This window comes from Staurois parvus, unplaced genomic scaffold, assembly GCF_062004578.1.
Source record: "Staurois parvus isolate SC_StPar_1 unplaced genomic scaffold, SC_StPar_1.0 ptg000288l, whole genome shotgun sequence".
NCBI lineage: Eukaryota > Metazoa > Chordata > Amphibia > Anura > Ranidae > Staurois > Staurois parvus.
In genome coordinates, this window is record NW_028318084.1 from 153090 (window position 1) to 177500 (window position 24411).

The 24411-nt window shown below is 40.6% G+C and overlaps 1 protein-coding gene across 1 annotated transcript in view; it reads left to right on the top strand.

Moving 5' to 3' along the window:
• GOLGA4 (golgin A4) overlaps positions 1-24411 on the top strand; it is a 172510-nt gene that overhangs the window by 102037 nt on the left and 46062 nt on the right. The window contains exons 15-19 of the mRNA XM_089682387.1: positions 3635-3765; positions 10213-10311; positions 13255-13278; positions 19856-19924; positions 22030-22105. Coding sequence (XP_089538513.1) covers positions 3635-3765; positions 10213-10311; positions 13255-13278; positions 19856-19924; positions 22030-22105 — 399 coding nt within the window. The remainder of the gene's footprint in view (positions 1-3634; positions 3766-10212; positions 10312-13254; positions 13279-19855; positions 19925-22029; positions 22106-24411) is intronic.

Below are 24411 nucleotides of genomic sequence, written 5' to 3' on the forward strand. Positions count from 1 at the left end.
ATTTCTGCATACCTCTCTCGCCTCATGTATCCTCCCTTGGAATTTTGGGGGGTCTTCAGTTACGATTCTTTCTCCGTCGTTGCTCCCGTATGCCCGGCATCTCTAGACCCCTTACACGATTTGAGGCTGTCTTTCATAGGAGGGAACCGGTACATCATTCTGTCTCTGAAATATATGCTTCCCTGACCCACCCGGGTGCAGACTATGTTCCACCATTTCTGGCTAAGTGGGAGACAGACCTGGATCTACGACTCGCGTCGCAGCAGAGGGAGAAGATTCTCTATTTCTCCCATAAATCCTCCATTGTCTCTAGGGTTTAGGAAGCCGGCTATAAAATTCTCACCAGGTGGTATAGGGTCCCCACTACACTCTATCATATTTCCCCTCAGATTCCTGACTCCTGCTGGCGTTATGGGACCAGGGAGGGGTCCTTGCTCCACATTTTTTGGCATTGCCCATTGATTCAACCTTTTTGGCTCAGGTTCATTAAACAACTTACTGATGTTGACATGAATGGCGACCTGGTGGCCTGCCTGTTGCACCTGTTGGAGAGACCCATCAAACAATACAAGCACTCCCTCACTATACAACTCCTGAATGCTGCTAAAGCCTGTATCCCGCTCTGGTGGAGAGAGGTTAACCCGCCAACGATAGCTCTATGGTATGCTAAAGTTAATGAACTTCGGGACATGGAAGATCTTTCGGCCACGTTACATAATATGGAAGAAGTCTTTACTGAAACTTGGCGGCCATGGCACTATTTTATCTATACTGATGTCTACTTTAGGGAGATGGCTGTAAACTGGTGATGCTACTTCCCTGGCTTTTGGACTCCCACCCAGAGGGGTGACACTTCCCCTTACTCCTTTCGTTCTTTTTCTTTCTTTTTTGGGGGGCTCCTACCTGTTTTACATGTACCTGTTTTACCTGTTCAGGCTGCTGTTCCTGTTTTCCTCTTCTGTATCCCCTCCCCCTATGTTTGGGTAAGCCCTTCATTCTGTGTTTGGGTCCATTATTTGGTATTTGTTGGCTCTCCCATCATAATTGTGATAAATCAGCCATATGAACCCATGTTTCTTTCTAATTTTATTTAGCTGACCATTGCCCAATGTGGCATTGCTCTGGTACCGTCCGCAGCCTTGGCTGCAGTATCTGTTGCTCACTGGACTTGCTCTTCACAGTATTGCCTGGGCTAATGCTGTTACATGCCTGACATTGTTTTTTTGTGTAATACCCAGTTATGATACACTGCAATGTGTTTTTGTACTCATATCTGTTCTGTGTTGCAACTTTCTCAAAATAAAGGAATTATATAAAAAAAATGTTGAGTCATGGGACAGGTTACAAACATGTAACGTCCAGAATATATAAGATTCCCATTGAATGCATGAGGTCGGAACCTCTGTTGTTCTTAGAGAAATAGAAAAGAGAATTGGGTACAACAATGAATGAGCAACAGAAGAATAAAATGTTTAAGTTGATGCACGGTCTGATAAATATGAACACAGTAGAAATATACTATATGTTTAACTAGATGGTATTGAAATTTCACCACTATGTTGGAGGGGTTGCGGGGAAAGAGGGACTATGACTCATATTTGGTGGGAATGCCCAAAATTCAATATTGGCAAGAGATAATCCAATATATACAGGAGATCTTGGGGATAACTATTCAAAAAGATCCTTGGGTATGCCTATTTTATAGGACAGAGATATTAGTGAAACAATAAAAAATAGTCTATTATACCATGTAATCAGTGCTGCAAAAGGCTAAATCCCCAAATTTTGTCAGGCACGGGCCCCCCCAACTATGAGGGTGGATGGAGAGGACTGAGTATATAAATAAGATGGAGGAGTTATACCATATAGATTAAAACAGATTGGAAAACTTAGAAAAGAATGAAGTAAGTGGTATGTTTTTAAAACGTCTTAAAAATACCTTGAAATAATGGGGGCCCGGGTGGTACAATTGGAAACTTAAAACTGAATAATTGGAAAGTTATAATATGAAGAGAGAATATAGGGCTTTGAATGTGATTAGTAGACAGGGTAAGATAGAATTGGTAATAACTAACTGGACAGGGGTAAATATGGGGTTGGGAGGGATATGGGGGGGGGAGTGGAATAAGGGTTAAAGATGTTTAGTTAGATTGTTCATATTCTGCTAAATTGCATATTGTTGTTTTTATTTGTGTTGAAATAAAATGTAATAAAAGATATTAATAAAAAATAAAAAAAGTTATGTTTTTGTCATTTTCCAAAGACTTGTGGAAAAAAAAAAAAATCTTCCATGGACTCAATATGCCTCTCATCATATAGCTTAAGGTGTCTACTTTCTGAAAAGGGGTCATTGGGGGGTGTTTGTACTGTCCTGGTATTTTAGCACTTCAAGAAATGTGATAGGCAGTCAGAAAGTAAAAGCTGTGTAAATTCTATTATTTATACCATAGTTTGTAGACGCTATAACTTCCACACAAAGCAGTCAATATACACTTATTGGGATTTTTTTTTACCAAAAACATGGAGCAGAATACATTTTGGCTTAAGTTTATGATGAAATTTGAGTTTTTTTGGATATTTTTTTTACATAAATGAGAAAATATCGGGGTCTATTTTTTAAAAAATGTCTGTCTTTTTTGTATATAGCATGAAAAATAAAAGTGCACAGGTGATCAAATACCACCAAAAGAAAGCTCTATTTGTGTAAAAAAAAAAAAAAAAAAAAGGACATAAATTTCATTCATCATTTATTTACAGTATTGTATGACTGCGCAATTGTCAGTTAAACTAGTGCAGCGCTGTATAGCAAAAACGGTGTAAATTCCATTATCTATACCAGCAATGGGTATACGGCCCGGCGGACCTTTTAATCCGGCCCGCGGAGCGTGATACATTGGCTGTCAGGATGTGTGTAGGCGGGGAAGCGTGACGAATGTGAGGGGAGCTAGGCTCCTCTCACAGTCCGCCCTGAAGACCGGAATGGCGAGAGGAACGCGCGGAGCAAAGGTAAGTAAATTGACACAGGGGGATGAATTACTATATGGGGGATGAATTACTATAGGGGGGATGAATTACTATAGGGGGGGGGAATTACTATATGGGGGATGAATTACTATATGGGGGATGAATTACTATATGGGGGATGAATTACTATATGGGGGATGAATTACTATATGGGGGATGAATTACTATATGGGGATGAATTACTATATGGGGGATGAATTACTATATGGGGGATGAATTACTATATGGGGGATGAATTACTATATGGGGGATGAAATACCATGCTTACTATGGGGGAATATTACTATACTTACTATGGATGACACATACACATCATTCATCTACTCTTGGTCCGGCCCCCGGGTCCAATATATGAACCCATTGCGGCCCTCAAGTCAAAAAGTTTGCCCACCCCTGATCTATACCATAATTTGTAGACGCTGATGTTTTTTCAACAACTATGTGTTGTTAGGTTATGAAATGTTTGTTGGACAGGAACTCACTGCAGTTTAATGGAGATCATATATTACCAGTAATACATTTTTTCATTTGATCTGTAATAAATCTAACAAGTATAGTTTTGTAAGGACTAAACTTACTGGTTAAAAAAACAAAATTTTCTTTGTTTAAGGCAAAGCACAGGAGGTCGAGGCTGAATTAATGCAATCTCATCATATAGAAACCACACAGCTTCATAAAAAAATTGCAGAGAAAGAAGATGACTTAAAGAGAACAGTCAAAAAGTATGAAGAACTATTTGAGGTAAGTGTTAAAGGCCTGGTCAGATTTATTGCTATAGTAACTAATTTGGTAATCAAAAATCTTCAGTTTGTTTGCAAGAGGATTTTGAATTTCATAAATACAGCACCTGAAACTAGGGGAAATATCCTATTGCTATAAAATGGGATTAAGTTTTTGGCCATAATAAATGCTATGTGTGTTGCAGAGAATCATCTAAAGCAGTGGTTCTCAACCTGTGGGTCGCGACCCCTTTGGGGGTCGAACGACCCTTTCACAGGCGTCACCTAAGACCATTGGAAAACACATATTTCCGATGTGTAAAGAGCAGCTACTGTGTAGAAAGCAGCTACTGTGTAGAAAGCAGCAGTATTGGAGGTAAAACGACACTTCATGAATTATAATTACTGGGTAAATAATTTTATGGTTGGGGGTCACCACAACATGAGGAACTGTATTAAAGGGTCGCGGCATTAGGAAGGTTGAGAACCACTGATCTAAAGGGAAATGCAATCTATAAAGATAAAATGTAAACTACATCACAGATGCAGAACAAAAATAGACAACAGAGGTCGCTGCAACTGCTTAAAAAGTGTTAGTTGGAGGTGGGCTTTACGTTGTTAGTCACTAAGACAGACCATATCAAATCTAGTTTTCAGCTGAAATTGAAGAACTGCACTACTCTATAGCTCCCTCTTATATATTGCAAAGCAGGGAGAGCATTAAGGATTTTTAAGCAAGTAAAAAGCAGTTAAAAGGGTAACCAGCTGTGCTATGGTCATGGAAACGTAACAAATATATTGTAAGTGTTATCCAAATTTGGCTGTAAATGTGGTAATACACTTTGGGCAGTAAGAGGTGTTGCAATGCACATCCTCCAAACTTTTGCAAATTTAGTTGAACAGTCTCTTCTGTCATATATGGACTGCATCTCTATCACCTTTGAGGTATAAAAAAACAAGAATATTTACAACTTACTACAGTATTTGTATAGATCACACCTAAAATACCCTTGCAACATGCTTCTACTGATGTGCTGCTTTTTTAACCTCCTCAGCGGTATGATTCTTTCCAAATTTTTGTGCTGAAAGCGGTACCATTATTTTGCATGGAAATATGTAGTTTTTTATTGTAGGCTGTAATATTTAGGAATAACTCACTGAAATCTGTACGAACAAGAGTCTAGTAAACATCCCGGGGATGATAAAACTTGAAACACAAAATCATAAATTATAATTTAATAAATCATAAAAAATATTAATATAATAATAAATTTAATTAAATAATATAATCAAACCAAAAACACTGAAATTTGAAATACAGAGGCAAATTCGCACATCGCTGAGCAAAGTCGCAAAATTGTTTTCAGTGTCTGATGACAAATTTCCCCACGAATCATTATCACTCAATTCTGCAAGTGGTTCTGATTTACTATCGCTGTTCTCTAGCTGGTCTAAAACCGCTTTTGACGTAAAGGGACGCTTTTTGGACGCCATGGACATTTCTAAGTTTCCAGGCAGAAAGAACAGTCAAAATGCAGGCAGGGCGCCGGACAAAGCACTCGGGACAAAATGTATGTGAAATGCATTGACACAGCAATGACAGCACAAAATGAAATTTTTTGTAAAATTTCAAATTTGCCGCCGGTTCCGGCGCCCGTACGTCCCGACGTCACAGGGACCGGAACACGGAAGCCGGATGCCGGCATCGGCCGGAGGAGATGGTCGGGGACGCTGCAAGGGACACATCGTGGGAGCGAAGGACAAGGTAAGTGCTGCAGGGACTCCCTGAGCAACGCCGCATGGTAAGCCCGAGTGTAGCTCGGGGTTACCGCTCTTGGTACTCAAATTTTACCCCGAGCTACACTCAGGGAAACCGCTAAGGAGGTTAAGTACAGGTAGTGCTCTATGAATCTTTTGCCATGCATTAAATGTTTATTTGCATTGTGAGTTTGTATATGTACAGTTTATTGTGAAAACGCAGATCTAACACTTCACTGAACTTCTTTTCTGACACAAGTCTCCGGGAAATTTTTTTGGATATAGGCCCAAAGCTAGTTTCTACAATCCCTAATAAACGTAAAAAATTATTCAAAGGGGAATCAGAAATATTGATTCCCCTTTGAGTGGCAGGCTGTGGCAGGGCAAAGGCATAACAAAGGTTGCAGTTTCCAACCAGAATCTTCAACTGCAGGGGCAATTCCTGATAAACAGAAGCAAAGTAGCACTTAAATTGTCAGTTTGTGAATACTACTCAGGTAATGTTGAATGTAGTATATCCCAGGGAGGTACCTCATTTGTATTAGTCCCTCCTTGGACAATATCACCCTACCTAAATATCTTTGAACTACTTCCTTTGACTCCTGCTCAGTCAAAGACATTAATCAATATTTCATTTTATCCAAAGACAGCATCAAATGTAGTCATTGGTTTGGTATCCTGACAGCCAGTGATCAGAATGCCAGAACAGAATGGGCTGCAGGCTGAACAAAATAAATCCATATGTGAATTATCAGATTTGGGAAGATGTACTTCTAGCTAGTTCTTTATGTTTATGAGATGTTGATAGTGGTTACAAAAGGCCAATGGTGCGGAATTCACTTTTAAAATTATTGTACAGCTATTTGATCCTGTCTTGAGATCATATACTATACATCCAACTAGTATCATGGCAAAGTGTGGGAGAATTTAGTTGAGTCCTATAGATTTATCAGTTGAAACTGGCAAAATATTAGTGGGAAATTATTTGTTGGGACCCAGGAGTAGATTCATCCAACATCACTACAGCTACTGCAATGAATATACCTAGCAGTGCACATGGATTAATTATGCAGAAAAAAAATGGAAAAGCGATTTACAGCAAGTAAAAAGCTTACATTTATGACTGATTTTTCAAACATAGCCACATTAGATTTTCCAATGCTTTTTAAGTGCCAGCACACCATTTACCATTGTTGGCATATTTGGGACACCTGTAAGCAACTCTCAGATCTTTAAATAATTGTTCTTCATTATCATAATTTAGTTGTATGCTAAAATTTTGAATTTCAAAATGTACCTTTCAGGAATTGAAAAGAATGTTTACCAGTCACATAAAGCTGTACTCCATTTATTGGAACAGTTTACTTCTGATTGCTCAAGAGGTACCTGTGTTGTGCATGTTGTGAAGTTTCATCCCAATTTTCTTACAACACATTCTATAGATAAAAACTTTTACTACTTTATTATAGTCCAGTATCTTTCCTTATGTACTTTCCTGTTAAAGCATACTGATATTGTTTGATGTATACTCTTCCTTTTCTAAAATTTGATAGAGACAACTTTTTATACGCTTTTTAGATTGGTTGACAGTTACATAAACATTGATTAAAAACTTGGAGAAAGTGGTACTTTCCTCAACATAGAATTTATTTCTGGCAAATGACTTCAAACCAGATATATATTTTTTAATAACAAAGCCCATAGATCAACTCACTGACTACATATGTAATGACTTTCTGAAAACCTTTAAAAAAAACAAAAAAAAAAAAGCACCCTAGCAAAGCTAGTATTTGGTGGACGATGAAACAGTTGTTTAAGTGGACATTGTCTCTGCATTTGAGGTCTCCCTTCGAGTCTGAGGTGGCATTTGGGTGAGATCATATATCAAACAAAAACATGCAGCGCTATTATAATTCCATAATACATACATATAATCATATAGTGTGTCTAATCAAAAAATGGTATTGTGAACATCACTTAATCATAACGTAGATCTGGCGATATCTAAAATGTCCAAATATTGTGAAAAAGGTGACTAGAAATCTTCAGCAAGAGTGTTCTTGCAGTGCATTGTGTCAAATCTCAAAGAACAATGGTGAAGAAATTAGTGACTTTTGTGACCTTATTTGTCCCACAGAGATGAGTGTAGATTGCACTAACCAGAAAGCGCAATGGTAATGCGCATTTGAGTGTTAACCAACTCCTGGTCATCTGCCTGTTGAAACTGGATCACTGAGAAAGGTCATCTGGCCTGCAACAGCTGGGCAGAAATCACAACCTCTAGGACTCCAGGTACCAGGGGATGTGTACACGTCTCACCAGCAGGGGGAGATTCCTCATTCTCAATGTGGCCATCAGATCATCCCAATATGCCTTGAAGGAGGGGGGGGGGGGCTCAGGAGTAACGAGCCAGAAAATACTGATAGTGTAGTATTTTTATTATCCACAGGGGTAAAATAGACAAACATCAGGTATGCTACTCACATGCTGTAGTAGGTAGCTAAGTAGTGGGAAATCCAAAAATGGCCGCCGGCTGTCCACAGGGGCCGTGTAGTGTGACGTCACAAGGTATATAGGGCACCTCCCTAACGCGTTTCGTGCGCTTGCACATTGTCAAAGGGAGTGTGCCACCTGTTCTGACATTTGGGTGAGATCAACTCACTGACTACCCATGTAATGACTTTCTGAAAACCTTTAAAAAAACAAAACAAAAAAAAAACACCCTAGCAAAGCTAGTATTTGGTGGACGATGAAACAGTTGTATAAGTGGACATTGTCTCTGCATTTGAGGTCTCCCTTGGAGTCTGAGGTGGCATTTGGGTGTGTCCACTTCCTTTTTAGATTTAAGTTTATCATGAGAATAATGCAACAGTAGGGTTGAATTTTCTTAAACAAACTTTCTTTAGGCTCAGAAAATCACTTCATCAGCTGGTGGTAAGAAAATGTTCAGAAATGTTGATGTTGGAGGCCTCCTGTTCATTTTATACACAGAAATTACAATTGCTGATAACTTCAACCGACCTGTGGCTCTCGTATGTACTCTCCAGCGCCTCAGGATATGCACAGCCAAAAGGGAAGCCAAGGGTACCAGGACAGCGACAACCAAAGGAAATGCTTCAGGGGTGCAGCCCTCCTCAGACAGGGAAATCAGCCACTGGATAGAGAGAAAACAGGTGGCGCACATGCGTTTCGGGAATGAATCCCTTTCCTCAGAGCTGTGACCAACCTCTGATGCTGATGTATGATGAATGGAAAGTAAGAGCCTTGCTGTTGATGCCTCTCAACAGCAAGGCTCTTACTTTCCATTCATCATACATCAGCATCAGAGGTTGGTCATCAGCTCTGAGGAAAGAAATTCGTCCCCGAAACACGTCAGCCATTTGACCGCACTGACAGTGAGAACACCTTGCCTGCCGTTGTGGCCATTGTCATTTTTCTATGCTCTTTAGATACATGCTTCGTCTGTGAGTATGTTTTTATTATTCTTTCACTCCTACAATAAACCTTGGATAATGCACTAGGTGTGTGCGCCACCTGTTTTCTCTCTCTCGACCTGTGGCTCTGCCTTTTTTGAAAAGTGCTGTTAAATTTTTCCAGTGTAGATGTTCAAAAATGTAGGAATATTGTAATTGTAATGCAGTTGATGTTTGGAATGGGACTGTGTAGATACATTTTAAAAATGTTTTCATTATTTGTCCTAGAAAGCGAAGTGACACTTTTTTTGTGGGCACAGATGACTCTAGACTTGCGGTTTCCTTTAGAGATGGTGCTAATGCCCCTCAACTGCCAGGCATCTAGTGGTATATGTTCTGTCTGCAATAAATTATGTCACCAATTGTGTTTTCACAATGCTTAATCTTGTGTCTAGCTGTGTGCTACCCATCTCCCTGTACGGTGGTGTATGCTGCAACTGCTGTTACCTTGTACATCCTAGCTTCTGGAAACATTTAATTTGGATCATCTATCTAAGGGATCACTGCGTAATAACTACTGCTTTGTTTTGTCTGAGCAATGGAAGTCTGGTATAGTGGTTGTGGGGGAGGCTTTCTTGATACTGTGACCGTACTTCAACAGGATGGCTCAATAATAAATGGCCATCGCTTGGGCAAAAAATCTTCCTCTTAGTTTTATGCCATCTCTAACTTTTTAAAATATCTATTTTCTTTGCTGTGTCTTTGTGTTCTGGTTTAATTTAATTTTTGTTTTGTTTTCCGTTTTTTTTTCTTTATGCTTTTTTTAAATGTCTCTTGTGATTACAATATTTTAAAGAGTCAGTCTCTACAGATGTCATACACACAGTATCCTGCAAAAGAAGAGCCATTATACTCTTTGGTGGCCCATATTTCTTGGTTCCCCCTCCTTCCCAGATAATGTAGCCTTCAAAAGACTGATTGGCGTTTAACACTTTGAGAAGTGTTGTATACCTGTGTCTTCAATGCGCCCTGTGCCTCCTTACCGTCCCTTATGTCACTACAGTTCTCCGTAGTGATGGTGATTGGAGAAAGGATTGTGTGACAAGGATCACAAGCTCCTGACACTCATCAAAGTGAATGCCACAGACATTGTGCACTGGGAAGGTGTAGGGAACTTTTGAGTTCAAATTTTTTTTTTTTTTGGGACAGAGTCTCTTTAAAATGTTTTCCACTTTTTAAAAAATGTTTAATCAGTTTGCCTAAAAAAACACAGTTGACCTTATCTGTTATAACACTAGGCAAGAGAAGAAGAAATGACAGGAAAAGTGACAGAACTACAAGAAAAGCTGTTGCAATTACAGGAAGAGTTATCCAAGAGGCAAGAGGAGGAGGCAGAGGTAAACAATACACAGTTTGTGCATAATCAGTTTTGTTATATTCAGCCATGGATAAGTGACCTACAGTTTTTACAGAAAGGGATTGAGAACAGGCCTTCATGTTAACGAGCAAGAACATTACTATGAAATTACTGAAAGGAGACAAGCCGGTAACCCATACAAAAGTTATATTTTTTGTACAACTAGCGGGATGAACAAAAAAAAAAAAAAATTACCTGGTTTCCCAATCCACACACTCAAGGTCGATGGAGGAATCACTCCCACTGAGCTATTGTCAGCTATACTTTTCCAACAGAACCGGATATCGCATGTACTCTCCAGCGCCTCAGGATATGCACAGCCAAAAGGGAAGCCAAGGGTACCAGGACAGCGACAACCAAAGGAAATGTTCCAGGGGTGCAGCCCTCCTCAGATGGGGAAATCAGCCACTGGATAGAGAGAAAACAGGTGGCGCACACACCTAGTGCATTATCCAAGGTTTGCACTAGGTGTGGATAATGCACTAGGTGTGTGCGCCACCTGTTTTCTCTCTATACTTTTCCAACAGGCTGGTCCTTCTGAGCCAGCCAGATTTCGATCCACGTATGGCCGGCATTAAATACAATCCAAAAATTATATTATTTGAAGCATGTTTAGAATGAATTGGCTGAGTGGATAGGTAGATTGTTTGTGTTAAGCTGTTCAAAATGGTCTTCCTGCCAAAATGTTTTTATATTCTTGCTAATTCCCTGGTATATGTTTACAAACATTACTTCCAGGAATTGACTCAATTCTCACTACCATCCTTTGTCATCCTAAGGTACCCAGACTTTCTTTGGAAACTTTGCAGCTTCCTTTCTCCAGGGGGGGTGGGGGTGGGTATACCATTTATCTAATTTGCGTCTTTATTATTATGCTGCCCAATTAGTTTATATCCAATTGGTGGCTTTTCCCTAAACAGAGCAACGCAGCCACTGCGTCCGTAACGGCAGTGGTTTCTTCATTTGAGACATTGGGTAATCTTATTTACAGATTAACACTTCCACAGGTACGGTAACTCTGAAAGCCTCTTTGCCTTTATTATTTTACAGTATTTATAAAGCGCCGATAGTTCAATCAGCGCTGTACATTACAAAGGGGGACAGAACATGTGATAGAACAATACCAATACAATGCGATACAGGAGGGGTTCGAGGGCCCTGCTCTTTCGAGCTTACAATCTAGGAGGGAGGGGATGGTGGCACAGGAGGAGATAGCTGTGGGAGGTGGAGTGGTAGGAAGAGTGGAGGAGGTCGGCAAGTTAGCAGGGGGTGGGGTAGGCTTCCCTAAAGAGATGGGTTTTCAGGGTGCGCCTAAAGGAGAGGAGAGTAGGTGATAATCTGATGGGTTGGGGCAGGGAGTTCCAGAGGATGGGTGACACCCTGGAGAAGTCCTGGAGGCGGGCATGGGAGGAGGAGACCAGGGAACTAGAGAGAAGGAGGTCTTGTGAGGAGCGGAGTGTGCGTGTTGGGCGGTACTTGGATATTAGGTCAGTGATGTAGTTCGGGCAGTATGGTGGACAGCTTTGTACGTCAGTGTTAGGATTTTGAATTTGATCCGTTGTGCAATCGGAAGCCAGTGGAGGGATTGGCAGAGGGGGGTGGCGGAGATGGAGCGGTTGGAAAGGTGAATGAGTCTGGCTGCCGTATTCAGGATCGACTGAAGCGGGGATAGCCAGCGGCGAGGCAGGCCAGTGAGGAGGGAGTTGCAGTAGTCGAGTCGTGATATGATGAGGGAGTGGATGAGCTGTTTAGTGGTTTCTGGGGTTAGGAACGTGCGGATTTTGGCGATGTTGCGGAGGTGGAGTCTGCACGAGTTTGTTAAAGATTGGACTTGGGTCTGGAAGGATAGGTTGCAGTCCAGAATGACACCAAGTACTCTGGCCTGCGGGGCGGGTTTGATGGTGGCGTTGTTGGACATGATGGAGAAGTCAATGGGGGGTGGTGTCTGGGCTGGGGGGAAGACAAGAAACTTGGTCTTGGAGAGGTTTAGTTTAAGGAAGTGGAGCGACATCCAGTCAGATATGTCGCTCAGTAGGTGTGTGATTCGGGCGGAGACCGAGGGGGTGAGGTGGGGGATTGAGAGATAGATTTGTGTGTCGTCGGCATACAGGTGGTAGTTGAAGCCGTGAGAGTGTATGAGTTGGCCAAAGGAGGAGGTGTAGATGGAGAAGAGAAGGGGCCCGAGGACGGAGCCTTTACAACCATTGCTTAAGTATTTTAGATGAAGCCAAGCACCTCTGTTCCACCAACCACCTATTATGGTTTAATCCCCGTTTGCCACACTTCTACGACTTACCAGATACTCTGCATTGGGCTAGGTACGGTTTAATCTATCTTCATCAATTATATCAAGGGGGCATAGTTAAAACTTTTATACAATTGCAGAGACAGCTACATATCCCCCTGGGTGTCACTTTAGGTTCTCAAAATTACGCCATGCGGCAGAGGCGCAGCTGGGGCTCCAGGAGGTGCGTTTAATTCTAAACTGGAGCGTGCACTTCTTTCATCTAATCACACACATCTTATTTCTACTTATTACTCCTTACTCATGGACAGACCTCCCGCTCAGCTAACTAAAGTACAATTTAGGTAACTAAAGGTATATGCAATTTAAAAACAAAAAAAAAAAAGAATAGGTAGATTGCTATGGCTAATTGAATAGAAAGATTGATTGCGATGGTAGACAGATGGACTGATGTATAGATAAGAATATATTAGATAGATGTTACTAAAGGCTTTGGATAGTTTCCTGATTTCTTTTCAATATTTGAGTGTACTGGAAATTGAGTACTTGCTCTTAGATGCCAGAGTTTTGTCTCCTTTTCTGAATGTATTTCATCGGAAAAAATGTAAACAAGGATACAAATAGTTACATGTTTCAAATGTGATCTCTTGTAAAAACATTTTCTGTTTTCCATTGTAGGAACCAAATTCTGAAGATCTTCAGGTAATATATTATAGAACATTTTTTTGGGTTACGTTATAATTATAAGAATTATGTTATAATGTGTTTTTATGGCTGAATCACACCTTCTTAACCTCCCCCCTTCCCTCCCTGCAAACATGCTTGCAGGATTGGATCTCTGTAAAAACACAGGATGGTATAAACTTACCATGGAATATGTCTCTTGGAGACAAGCAGAGAAACAGAGGATAGTCAGGCTTAATATTTTGACAGTGGGAATTTATTTATTTTATTATTTTGATGCTTATTATTATTATACAGTATTTATAAAGCGCCAATAGTTCGCTCAGCGCTGTACATTACAAAGGGGGACAGAACATGTGACAGAACAATACCAATACAATGCAAAACATGAGGGGATTGAGGGCCCTGCTCCTTGGAGCTTACAATCTAGGAGGGAGGGGATAGTGGTACAGGAGGAGATAGCTGTGGGGGATGGAGTGGTAGGAAGAGTGGAGGAGGTCGGCAGGTTAGCAGGGGGTGGGGTAGGCTTCCCTGAAGAGATGGGTTTTCAGGGTGCGTCTAAAGGAGAGGAGAGTAGGTGATAATCTGATGGGTTGGGGCAGGGAGTTCCAGAGGATGGGTGACACCCTGGAGAAGTCCTGGAGGCGGGCATGGGAGGAGGAGACCAGGGAACTAGAGAGAAGGAGGTCTTGTGAGGAGCGGAGTGTGCGTGTTGGGTGGTACTTGGATATTAGGTCAGTGATGTAGTACGGGGAAGTATGGTGGACGGCTTTGTACGTCAGCGTTAGGATTTTGAATTTGATCCGCTGCGCAATCGGAAGCCAGTGGAGGGATTGGCAGAGGGGGGTGGTGGAGATGGAGCGGTTGGAAACAATGTAATATAAAATATATCGAAGAATTCAATAACCTGGAGGTATAAACTAAATGAAACTGTCTGAAGCTGGTCATATACATTGCAATTTGATTTCTAATCATCTTTAGAACTACCAATAAATATGTAGTATGAAAGCCTACTTGCATGGATTAAAATGTCATTGATTGTTTAGGTAGGGTTTCTACTACATACGTTTGGTAGATCTAAAAGACATTTGGGGGAATTAATAAAGTGTGTCAAAGACACCCTTTTAGAATCCCACTGGAGCACCGACACTGAAAGTGTCAATGCTTGCTCCCAATTCGTGAACCTGTTACAGACAGGTACATGAATCTGAGAAATAAAAAGCAGCGCTGCTTGTCACAATGTGCTATGATTGAATTAAAATAACTAAATAAAATTGAATCCCTGTGAAATACACACATTTTTCTTCCCCCAAGTGTACCAGTGCTTTAAATCAATATGACATTCAAATTATGCAATCCATAAACCATTGATCCAGTGTTTCTCAACTCCAGTCCTCATGGACCCCCAACAGGTCATGTTTTCAGGATTTCCCTCAGATGAAACAGCTGTGGTAATTACTAAGGCAGTGAAACTGATCAAATCACCTGTGCAAAATAATGGAAATCCTGAAAACATGACCTGTTGGGGGTCCATGAGGACTGGAGTTGAGAAACACTGCATTGATCAAACTGTGCACATGAGTCCCCTTTAAAAATATATACTTAAGACTTAATCAATATTAAGTGATCCAGTCAATATTGGGTACTCCAAAAAAAAATTTGTGATTGTGCTCCCCAACAGGGGCGGACTGACCATTTAGAAACTTGGTCACTGCCCGAGGGTCCGGGGTCAGTAGGGGGCCCCATGAGATGCCCCCGGTACCTTTTTCATAGGCTTTTTTGAGTTTGGGCAAAGACACAGTGGCCCCATGATCCCCTATTGCCCGGGGGCCCCATGAGTTGTCAGTCCGCCCCTGCTCCCCAAATAAATGATGTGCTGCTTCAATCCTCCCTCCACACGTGTGCCTTGAGTTCCCCCCAAATGTGCTTACTTACCAGATGCAGTTGACCTCTTAATATTAAGTAGGTCAATATGCACCTTGTGTTAAGCAGGTATTCAACATTCTACCACTTCAGGGAAATCGCAGGCACTCTGTACTATCACCATAAACATGTAGCTCAGACAGAAGGGCAAGAGATCCACAGAGATGTGTAATTGTGCAACAAACTTATTTAAATATATAAACCATTAAATATGCAGTGTCCACTCACAGTGTCAAAGTGCCCCATCCGGCACTCAGTATCTCCAGCCAAATTGATCATCGGAACCTCTGCTGCTCCCTAGGTGCTTGCTTTACTAAGCTGGGTTGTTTGCGTCTATAGAAACACACAGTGCCAGTAAGGCAAGCCACTGCTCCCTCCACACAGGAGTTTGACTGACAGCAGCAGGAGCCTATGCAGCAGTTGCTCTCAGTGTCTCCTGTGAGACCAGGAAATGAGAGGAGCTGTGCTACAGCAGAGAAAGCACTGGAGCGGTGACAGGAGCCAGGTAAGTGATGGGGGTGGGTAGGAGAAGTAGTTTTGTTCCTTAATGCAGAGAATGCAATTAGGGAAAAAGATGTAGACTTAAGAATCACTTTAAGTAATGGATGGTTGATTTTACTTCAGAATAGAATGAATTCACCCATATAAGTTAAAGTGATACTAAACCTAAAAACGTTTTTTACCTTAACCGCATGCCGCCCAGACACTGTACATATACGGCGGCAGGGCGGCACTCACAGGCAAAACCACATTTTAAAACGTGTGTTTTGTAAACAAATAGGGGGCGCGCGCGAGGCGCGCTGCCGCCCTATTTGTCCCGCGGATCACCGCCGCAGATGTCAGTCGCCGGGTCACAGCCGCTCCTTAGCGGCTATGTCCCGGCGATCGGCGGCAATCAGTGACAGAGAGCACAGCTGCAGTAGCTGTGCTGTCTGTCACTTCCCTGACAGCTCGAGGATGAGCTGAGCGAGAAAGAACAGTTTCTCTTTCTCGATCAGCCTTGTCCCGTCCAGTACACCCCCCGCCCCCTAGTAAAACACTCCCCTCACTCCTATAACCCTTCCCTGCAAAATAAAGTTAACCCCTTCCTCCCCAGTGCCATTCGTAGAATGTCCGTTTTTTTTTTTTGCACTGATCACTGTATTAGTGTTTTTGGGGATGTCAGTGACCCCAAGTCAGTACCCCCCAATGTCAGAATGTCCGCCGCAGTCCCGCCACAAGTCGCTGGTCGCTGCCATTATTCGTATAAAAAAACCCCTAAAAATCCCAGTATCTTTCCCGCCATTTGTAAATGCTATAACTTTCAAGTAAACCAATTAATTTACACGTATTGGGTTTTTTTTTTTAGCAAAGACATGTCGCAGAATGCATTTTGGCAGAAATTTATGACTAAATTTGATTTTTGCATTTTTTTTTACTGGACATGTTTTATAGCGAAAAGTCCAAAATATTGTTTTTTTTTTCCCTCAAAATTGTCAGGCTTTTTTTTTTTTATAGCGCAAAAAATAAAAACCGCACAGGCGATCAAATACCACTGAAAGAAAGCTCAATTTGTGGGGATAAAAAAGATGTAAATTTCATTTATGTACCGTATTGCATGACCGCGCAATTGTCCGTTAAATTAGCGCAGCGCTGTATAGCAAAAAAATGGCGTAAATTGCAGTATCTATACCATAGTTTGTAGACGCTATAACTTCCACACAAAGCAATCAATATACACTTATTGGGATTTTTTTTACCAAAAACATGGAGCAGAATACATTTTGGCCTAAATTTATAACTAACTTTGAGTTTACTATATATTTTTTATAGCTGAAAATAAAAAATAATATTTTTCTTCAAAATTTTTGGCCTTTTTTTGTTTATAGCGTGAAAAATAAAAAGCGCACAGGTGATCAAATTACACCGAAAGAAAGCTCTATTTGTGTGAAAAAAAGGACGGAAATTTCGTTTGGTTGCAGCATTGCATGACCGCGCAATTATCAGTTGAATTAGTGCAGCGCTGAGTAGCAAAAAGAGGCGTGGTCATTAAGGGGGGTAAATCCTCTGGCGCTCAAGTGGTTAATGCATTTGGCCTTTGGCTCTGGCTGCTGTCAATCAAGGGCGGTGAAGAGGAAGTGGTGGTGGGGGGCTAAGTCCCACTGTGTGTGTGTCTTTGGAACTTGGCTCCGTAGATACACTGGTCGGGAGCGAGCACGCAGCACTTGTCCCCATAGCAAACAGCTTGCTATGGGGACACACAAAGAGGAGGAGGAGCCAGAATCACCAGCGGGGGAACCAAGAAGAGGAGGGTCAGGGCATTGTGTGCAATACAGCTGCACAGAGCAGGTGAGTATAACATGTTTGTTAAAAAAAAAAAAAAAGATTTTTGCCTTTAGTAACACTTTAAAGCTGTATATTACTTGTGCATTTATGTCCAGTAAGCCTTTCTCCTGGGAAACAATACTTTAACGTCCACAAAGTCAACATTTTTATCAGAATGTATTGTAATGTACTTTGCTCTCCTATAGTTTTTACCACACGAATGGCCTAAGTATACTAAACTTTTTGTTCATTTTGTAATCTCATCTTTTACTACCTTCAACATGATTAAAATCACTCACAGATATTTAATTGTGAGACAATAAGGAGTATATTTCTAAAGCAGGAAATCTGACATGTCCCCAAGAATCACTGCAGTTGAATCTTAGGGGTGCATGTGTTTTAAATGCCAATGATGGATTCACCACCAGTGAATGTTTTTTGAAAATCTTATTCACTATTTTATAAGCATGTGCCTATGTGAAGCAATGTATTGCCTCCATAATGTCAATTTTATCCACTGTTCTTCTGAGATTCTTTGTAATGATACAGCACCATCCACTGGCTTATTTTTGCATGACAGCCGATCTATTAAAGCTTAGTATACATTATGATGAAACATACATTTGAAAGGAATGTACACGTTTAAATAAACCTCATCCCCATCTCTTATAGCAAAGAATAATGTAAATATTTACCTTCTTTCTGAAGAAAAGCACTGTATACACCTAGGCCAAAGATATAGCCTTTGCCCCATGTTTTGGGCTGCTCAAAAATCAGAACTGGACATACAATGACTATGTATTACTTTTTACCAAAAAGATCTGTCACACCCAATATCAAAGCAAACAAGCTATTTATTCAAATCAACAGACGACATGGACATCAAAAGTCTTGATGCATTTCATACCACTGTGTGTGGAGCTGTAGATTGTAGTATACAAAGTTTAGCACCAATTTTCAGATGTTTTAGTTATCTCCATTACACAAGTTATTCTCCTTTTACATTTATGTTAATATATTATTATACAGTATTTATATAGCGCCAAAAGGTTTGCTCAGCGCTGTACATTATAGTGGGGGACAGAACATGAGACAAGACAGTAACAATACAATACATGAGGGGATCGAGGGCCCTGCTCTTTCGAGCTTACAATCTAGGAGGGAGTGGAAAGTGGTACAGGAGGAGATAGCTGTGGGGGATGGAGTGGTAGGAGGAGTGGAGGAGATCGGCAGTTAGATGATGGTGGGGTAGGCTTCCCTGAAGAGATGGGTTTTCAGGGTGCGCCTAAAGGTGAGGAGGGTAGGTGACAGTCTGATGGATTGGGATAGTGAGTTCCAGAGGATGGGGGAAGTCCTGGAGAAGTCCTGCAGTCGGGCGTGGTAGGTGGAGACCAGGGAGCTAGAAAGTAGGAGGTCTTGTGAGGAGCGAAGATTACGGGTTGGGTGGTATTTGGGTATCAGGTCGGTGAGGTAGTTTGGGGCAGCGTTATGAATGGCTTTGTATGTCAATGTTAGTAGTTTGAATTTGATGCGTTGGGCAATCAGGAGCCAGTGGAGGGAATGACAGAGGGGGGTGGAGGATGCGGAGCGGTTGGTGAGGTGGATGAGTCTCGCCGCTGAGTTCAGGATTGACTGAAGCGGGGATAGTCTGTGATGAGGTAGGCCGGTGAGGAGGGAGTTGCAGTAGTCCAGGCGTGAGATAATAATGGAATGAACGAGTTGTTTAGTAGTGTCTGGGGTGAGGAACGAACGTATTTTGGAGATGTTGCGGAGGTGGAGCCTGCATGAGCTTGCTAGCGATTGGACATGGGGTTGGAAGGACAGGTTTGAATCTAGAGTGACACCTAGGACTTTGGCTTGTGGGGTGGGACTGATGGTGGCGTTGTTGGTCGTGATGGAGAGGGTGGGGGGGGGGCGCGGGCTGGGGGGAAAATTAGGAGCTCGGTTTTTGAAAGGTTCAGTTTGAGGAAGTGGAGCCACATTCAGTCTGATATGTCATTCAGTAGGTGGGTGATACGGGCAGAGACTGAAGGGGTGAGGTGAGGGGTGGAGAGGTAAATTTGCGTGTCATCAGCATAGAGGTGATAGTTGAAGCCGTGGGAGTGTATCAGTTGGCCAAGGGAGGAGGTGTAGATGGAGAAGAGAAGGGGCCCAAGGACAGAGCCTTAGGGGACCCCAACAGAGAGGGGGAGGTGGTAGCGTTATAGGTAACACTGAAGGAGCGTTGGGAGAGATAGGAGGAGATCCAGGAGAGAGCGGAGTCTCTGATGCCGAGACTTATATGTATATATGAGGTAACATACACCCAGATACAGTAATCTAAATACTAAACTCTGTTGATCAGATGCATTTTTCTTTCTCTCTATAGGTACAGCTGGCAGAGAGAACCACGTTACTAAATGAAGCAAAACTCAACGTACAAGAGTTTAAAGAAAAGGTGCAGAGGGGTTTCATTTTATTTTACAGAATTGAAACATTTAACTTTACTGAACTTGATTATTATTCCAGATGGATAACTTTGCTGGTCATGAATCAGTAATTGTATAGCTTGCCTAGTTTTTGATATATAAGAAATTTCCATAAGGCTGCTTTCCTACATCAGTTTTTGTTCACTTGTTCAGTTAAAAAAAAAAATAAAAAAGTGCGGGTGGGGGGAGAAAAGTGGAAGAAAACTGCATCCCTTTAAATGGATCTCTTCTACCCTGAACAAAAGCACATTAAAAACGTATCAGTGAAGTGGGAAGAAAAGAAGAAGAAAAAGTGTATCCTTTTAAATTCTATGGAACTCTTCACACTGGTCAGTTGCGTTTTTAAAAGCCCTGCTTGCTGAATTTTTGGCACAAGTTTGGTGCGTGTTTAAGTGGGCGTTCAGATGGATCTGTTTTTGATGCTTTTGTTCAGGTGTAAATAGTTCAATTTAAAGGGATGCATTTTCTTTTGCTTTTCTTCCACTTTTTTTTTCTTTACTGAAAAAATGAACAAAAACTGACCAGTGTGAAAACAGCTGTAACCAGTTGCCACTCGGTCTATGGCCAAATGGGGGCCGGGTGAACACTTCGTCCCTCCGGTAGGACACCATATGGCGTTCTTCCTGGAACGCGCATGCCCGCAGGGCCGCGTTGTGGCAAGATCTGTCACCGGCTGTGTACCTCGGACACGACCTATGACATATTTGTGTACCGACACCTTTGCCCGTACCATGTGACCTGCTGTGACCAATCACAGCAGGTCACATGACAGTTATATACAATGGATGGCTTCCTTTCATGCCATCCATTGTATACAAGTGTGTCTAGCTGTGAATGGTCACAGCGATCACATGCACAGGCTGGGCCAGTCAAAGCCCATCTGTGTCATGTGATTAGCCATGGCCAATCACAGCTAATCACAACAAAAAAAACTTGAATGAATCGATTTCATTCAGTTAAATGCTTGCTTATAGCAAATAAATTCTTTGCTATAATCAATCGAATTACAATCAAAATACTGATCACTTCCCCAAAGTAGTACATTGTTACTATGGTAACATTATACTACTTTGGTGGTCATAGTGTAATATGAAAAAAAAAAAAATCTTAAAGAGAAACAACTTAATAAAAAATAATTTAAAAAAAAAATAGAAAATTGGAAAAAAAAATTATTTTTTTTCTCATACTGTCACCAGTCAGTGTCCCTGATCACCGCCACACCAGTTATATGATGACGCTGTACTGCACTGGTGATGGTATGTAAAAAAAATAATTGTGAAAATTTATTTTTCAATTTCTTCATTTTACGAAAAATTATGACAAAAAAATTACAAATTCAAAAAACTCGCCATGCCTCTTATGAAGTACGTCGGACTGTCTACTCTGTAAAAAGGGGTCATTTGGAGGATATCTGTACTGTTCTGACATTCTTGGACCTCATGAAATGAGATTGGCTGTCAGTACTTCAGGATTGATCAATTTTCAGATATATCCCATAGTTTGTGAACTCTATAACTTTCCTACAGACTAATAAATACTGATTTGGGTTATTTTCACCAAAGAAATGTAGCAGAATACATCTTGGCCTAAATTTATGAAGAACAATTATTTATTTGCAAACGTTTATAACAAAAAAAATGTTTTTTTTTCTAAATTTTCAATCTTCTTTTTTTGTTAATTTAGCAAAAAATAAAAACCCCGGCGGTGATTAAATAGCACCAAAAGAAAGCTCTAGTTGTGTGAACAAAATAATAAAATTTTAGTTTGGGTACAATGTTGTATGACCGCGCAATTGTCATTCAAAGTGTGAGAGCGCTAAAACCTGAAAATTGGCCTGGGCAGGAAGGGGGTAAAAGTGCCCGGTATGGAAGCTGTTAAACACTGCTTATGGTTTCCCCATTCTAATTTGGCTCATGTAGGATTTATACTATATACCTCAAAATTTAAAAAGTAAAAGACATTTGTACTGTACTGTATATGATATTACAACTTTAAGCCATGTAAATATATTTTTTAGATAGATTTTTAGAGTAGTTTACCCTTTTATTGAGCCTGAACTTTATTTTCTTTACAGGTTATTGTTTTGGAAGACCAGTTAAAAAAGTACTCACGTGGTGTTTTTGTTACTCCTCTTGGCACTTCCTATAAAGGTAAAAAACACAGAGTATCTTAATCTTTAATTTTAAAAACATCAAGTGTGTGCCAGAAATGGGTGTGGCTAGAAGTATGTCATATGTCAAGAATCTGCTGACATGTTTGCTTTCAACAGGGGCAAATATTCGTGTAGTGGGTGGAAACACCAACTGCTTTTTTGCACGTTTTTTCAGCTTTTAAATAGGCATCGAAGTATCTTTAGGGCTTGTGATGATGGCTAAATGCAGTTTGGCCACCTGGTGCATTACAATTGCATATAAAGATAGAGGCTTCTTAACCAGCAACAGTTGAGAGTTTTCTATGCCGCATCAGCCTGCTTCAAGCTGCTTTTGCATTCATGATACAAACTACCGTTGCTTTTGCAAATCTTTGACGTATGACCGTTTTGAGGTTTTTTTGTTTTGTTTTGTTTTTTTTTTTATGTTTAGGTATTTATATACTGTTTTCATTTACAAATGCTGATATAAAATCTTTATATTTTAATAAACTTTTATTTCAAGGCAGTTACATGACTTTCTGTTTGAAAATTACAATAGACTTAATAATATAAATTGCCCAGCACTCCGTTATGACATTTTTTTAACCTCCTCGGCGGTCTGATTATTTCCGATTTTTTTGTGCTGAAAGCGGTACCATTTTTTTTGCATGGAAATATGTAGTTTTTTATTGTAGGCTGTAATTTTTAGGAATAACTCACTGAAATCTGTCCGAACAAGAGTCTAGTAAACATCCCGGATAGGATAAAACTTGAAACACGAAATCATAAATTATAATTTAATAAATAATCATAAAAAATAATAATATAATAATAATAAGTTTAATTCAATAATATAATCAAACCAAAAACACTGAAATTTGAAATACAGAGGCAAATTCGCACATCGCTGAGCAAAGTCGCAGAATCGTTTTCAGTGTCTGATGACGAATTTCCCCCACGAATCATTATCACTCAATTCTGCAAGTGGTTCTGATTTACTATCACTGTTCTCTAGCCGGTCTAAAACCGCTTTTGACCTAAAGGGACGCTTTTTGGACACCATGGACTTTTCTAAGTTTCCAGGCAGAAAGAACAGTCAAAATGCAGGCAGGGCGCCAGACAAAGCACTCGGGACAAAATGTATGTGAAATGCATTGAAACAGCAATGTTTTACTATGTAATAATCATTTTAAAAAAAAATGACATTTTTAAAAAATTTCAAATTTGCCGCCGGTTCCGGCGCCGTACATCCCGACGTCACAGGGACCAGAACACAGAAGCCGGATGCCGGCATCGGCCGGAGGAGATGGCCGGGGACGCTGCAGGGGACACATCGCGGGAGCGAAGGACAAGGTAAGTGCTGCAGGGACTCCCTGAGCAGCGCCGCATGGTAAGCCTGAGTGTAGCTCGGGGTTACCGCTTTTGGTACTGAAACTTTACCCCGAGCTACACTCGGGAATACCGCTAAGGAGGTTAATCACTGATTTAAAGTGTAAGTAGACCCTAACTAAACTTCTTATTTGCTCCCTGTTAATCTGTTAAATATATTTTATTGTATACATTTTTATATCTGTTTGATAAGTGTTTTGTCTTTGTATTTCTAATATTTACATTTTTCTGACCTGTGCTATGCGTATATTATTTCAAGATATTCTCAAACTTATTTAAAATACGTTTTTACAGATTGTTCTCTCACACATTTTCGTATATAGTTTGAACCCTGACTAAATACTGAGTTTTAATTCTAGGATTATTTACATGTGTACCATCCAATTCACTCTCAATCTGCCAACATTCTTTATCACTGTAGAGCCTGTGTCTATCCCCACATGTCTGAAGGGGGGGACTAGCCACAGTCCTGATATATGGGTTATTAAGCTTACCCTTTCATGAAATTGATGGCTCTCTCATACATATTTTTACAGTGACCTGTGCGCCTCTGCTACCTGCAGGGTGTTTTTAGCTATTCATCTTTAAATTGGTTAAATATATTTAATAGAAATTATTTTTATTTCTGCTTGTTCAGTGCAAAATAAAAAAAAAAAAGTGATCCTGTCCTGTGCACTTTGTAGTGTTCTATAAGATATTATATAGTAATATCAGCCTTACCTGATTCGATTCTGTGAACTCCAACATCCCCCACAATAATATAGAAATGTAAAGATATGGAGGTGTTTTATAATTCTAACACACTTCCTGTACTAGGTTAATACTCCCTCAGTACCGTAAGTAAGCGTTGTCACCCTGAGACGTGAAGTATGTCACCGACAGGATCACCTGGCAAAAATACATTTTAAAAGGTCTGGAATAAAAAAAAAAGGAAGT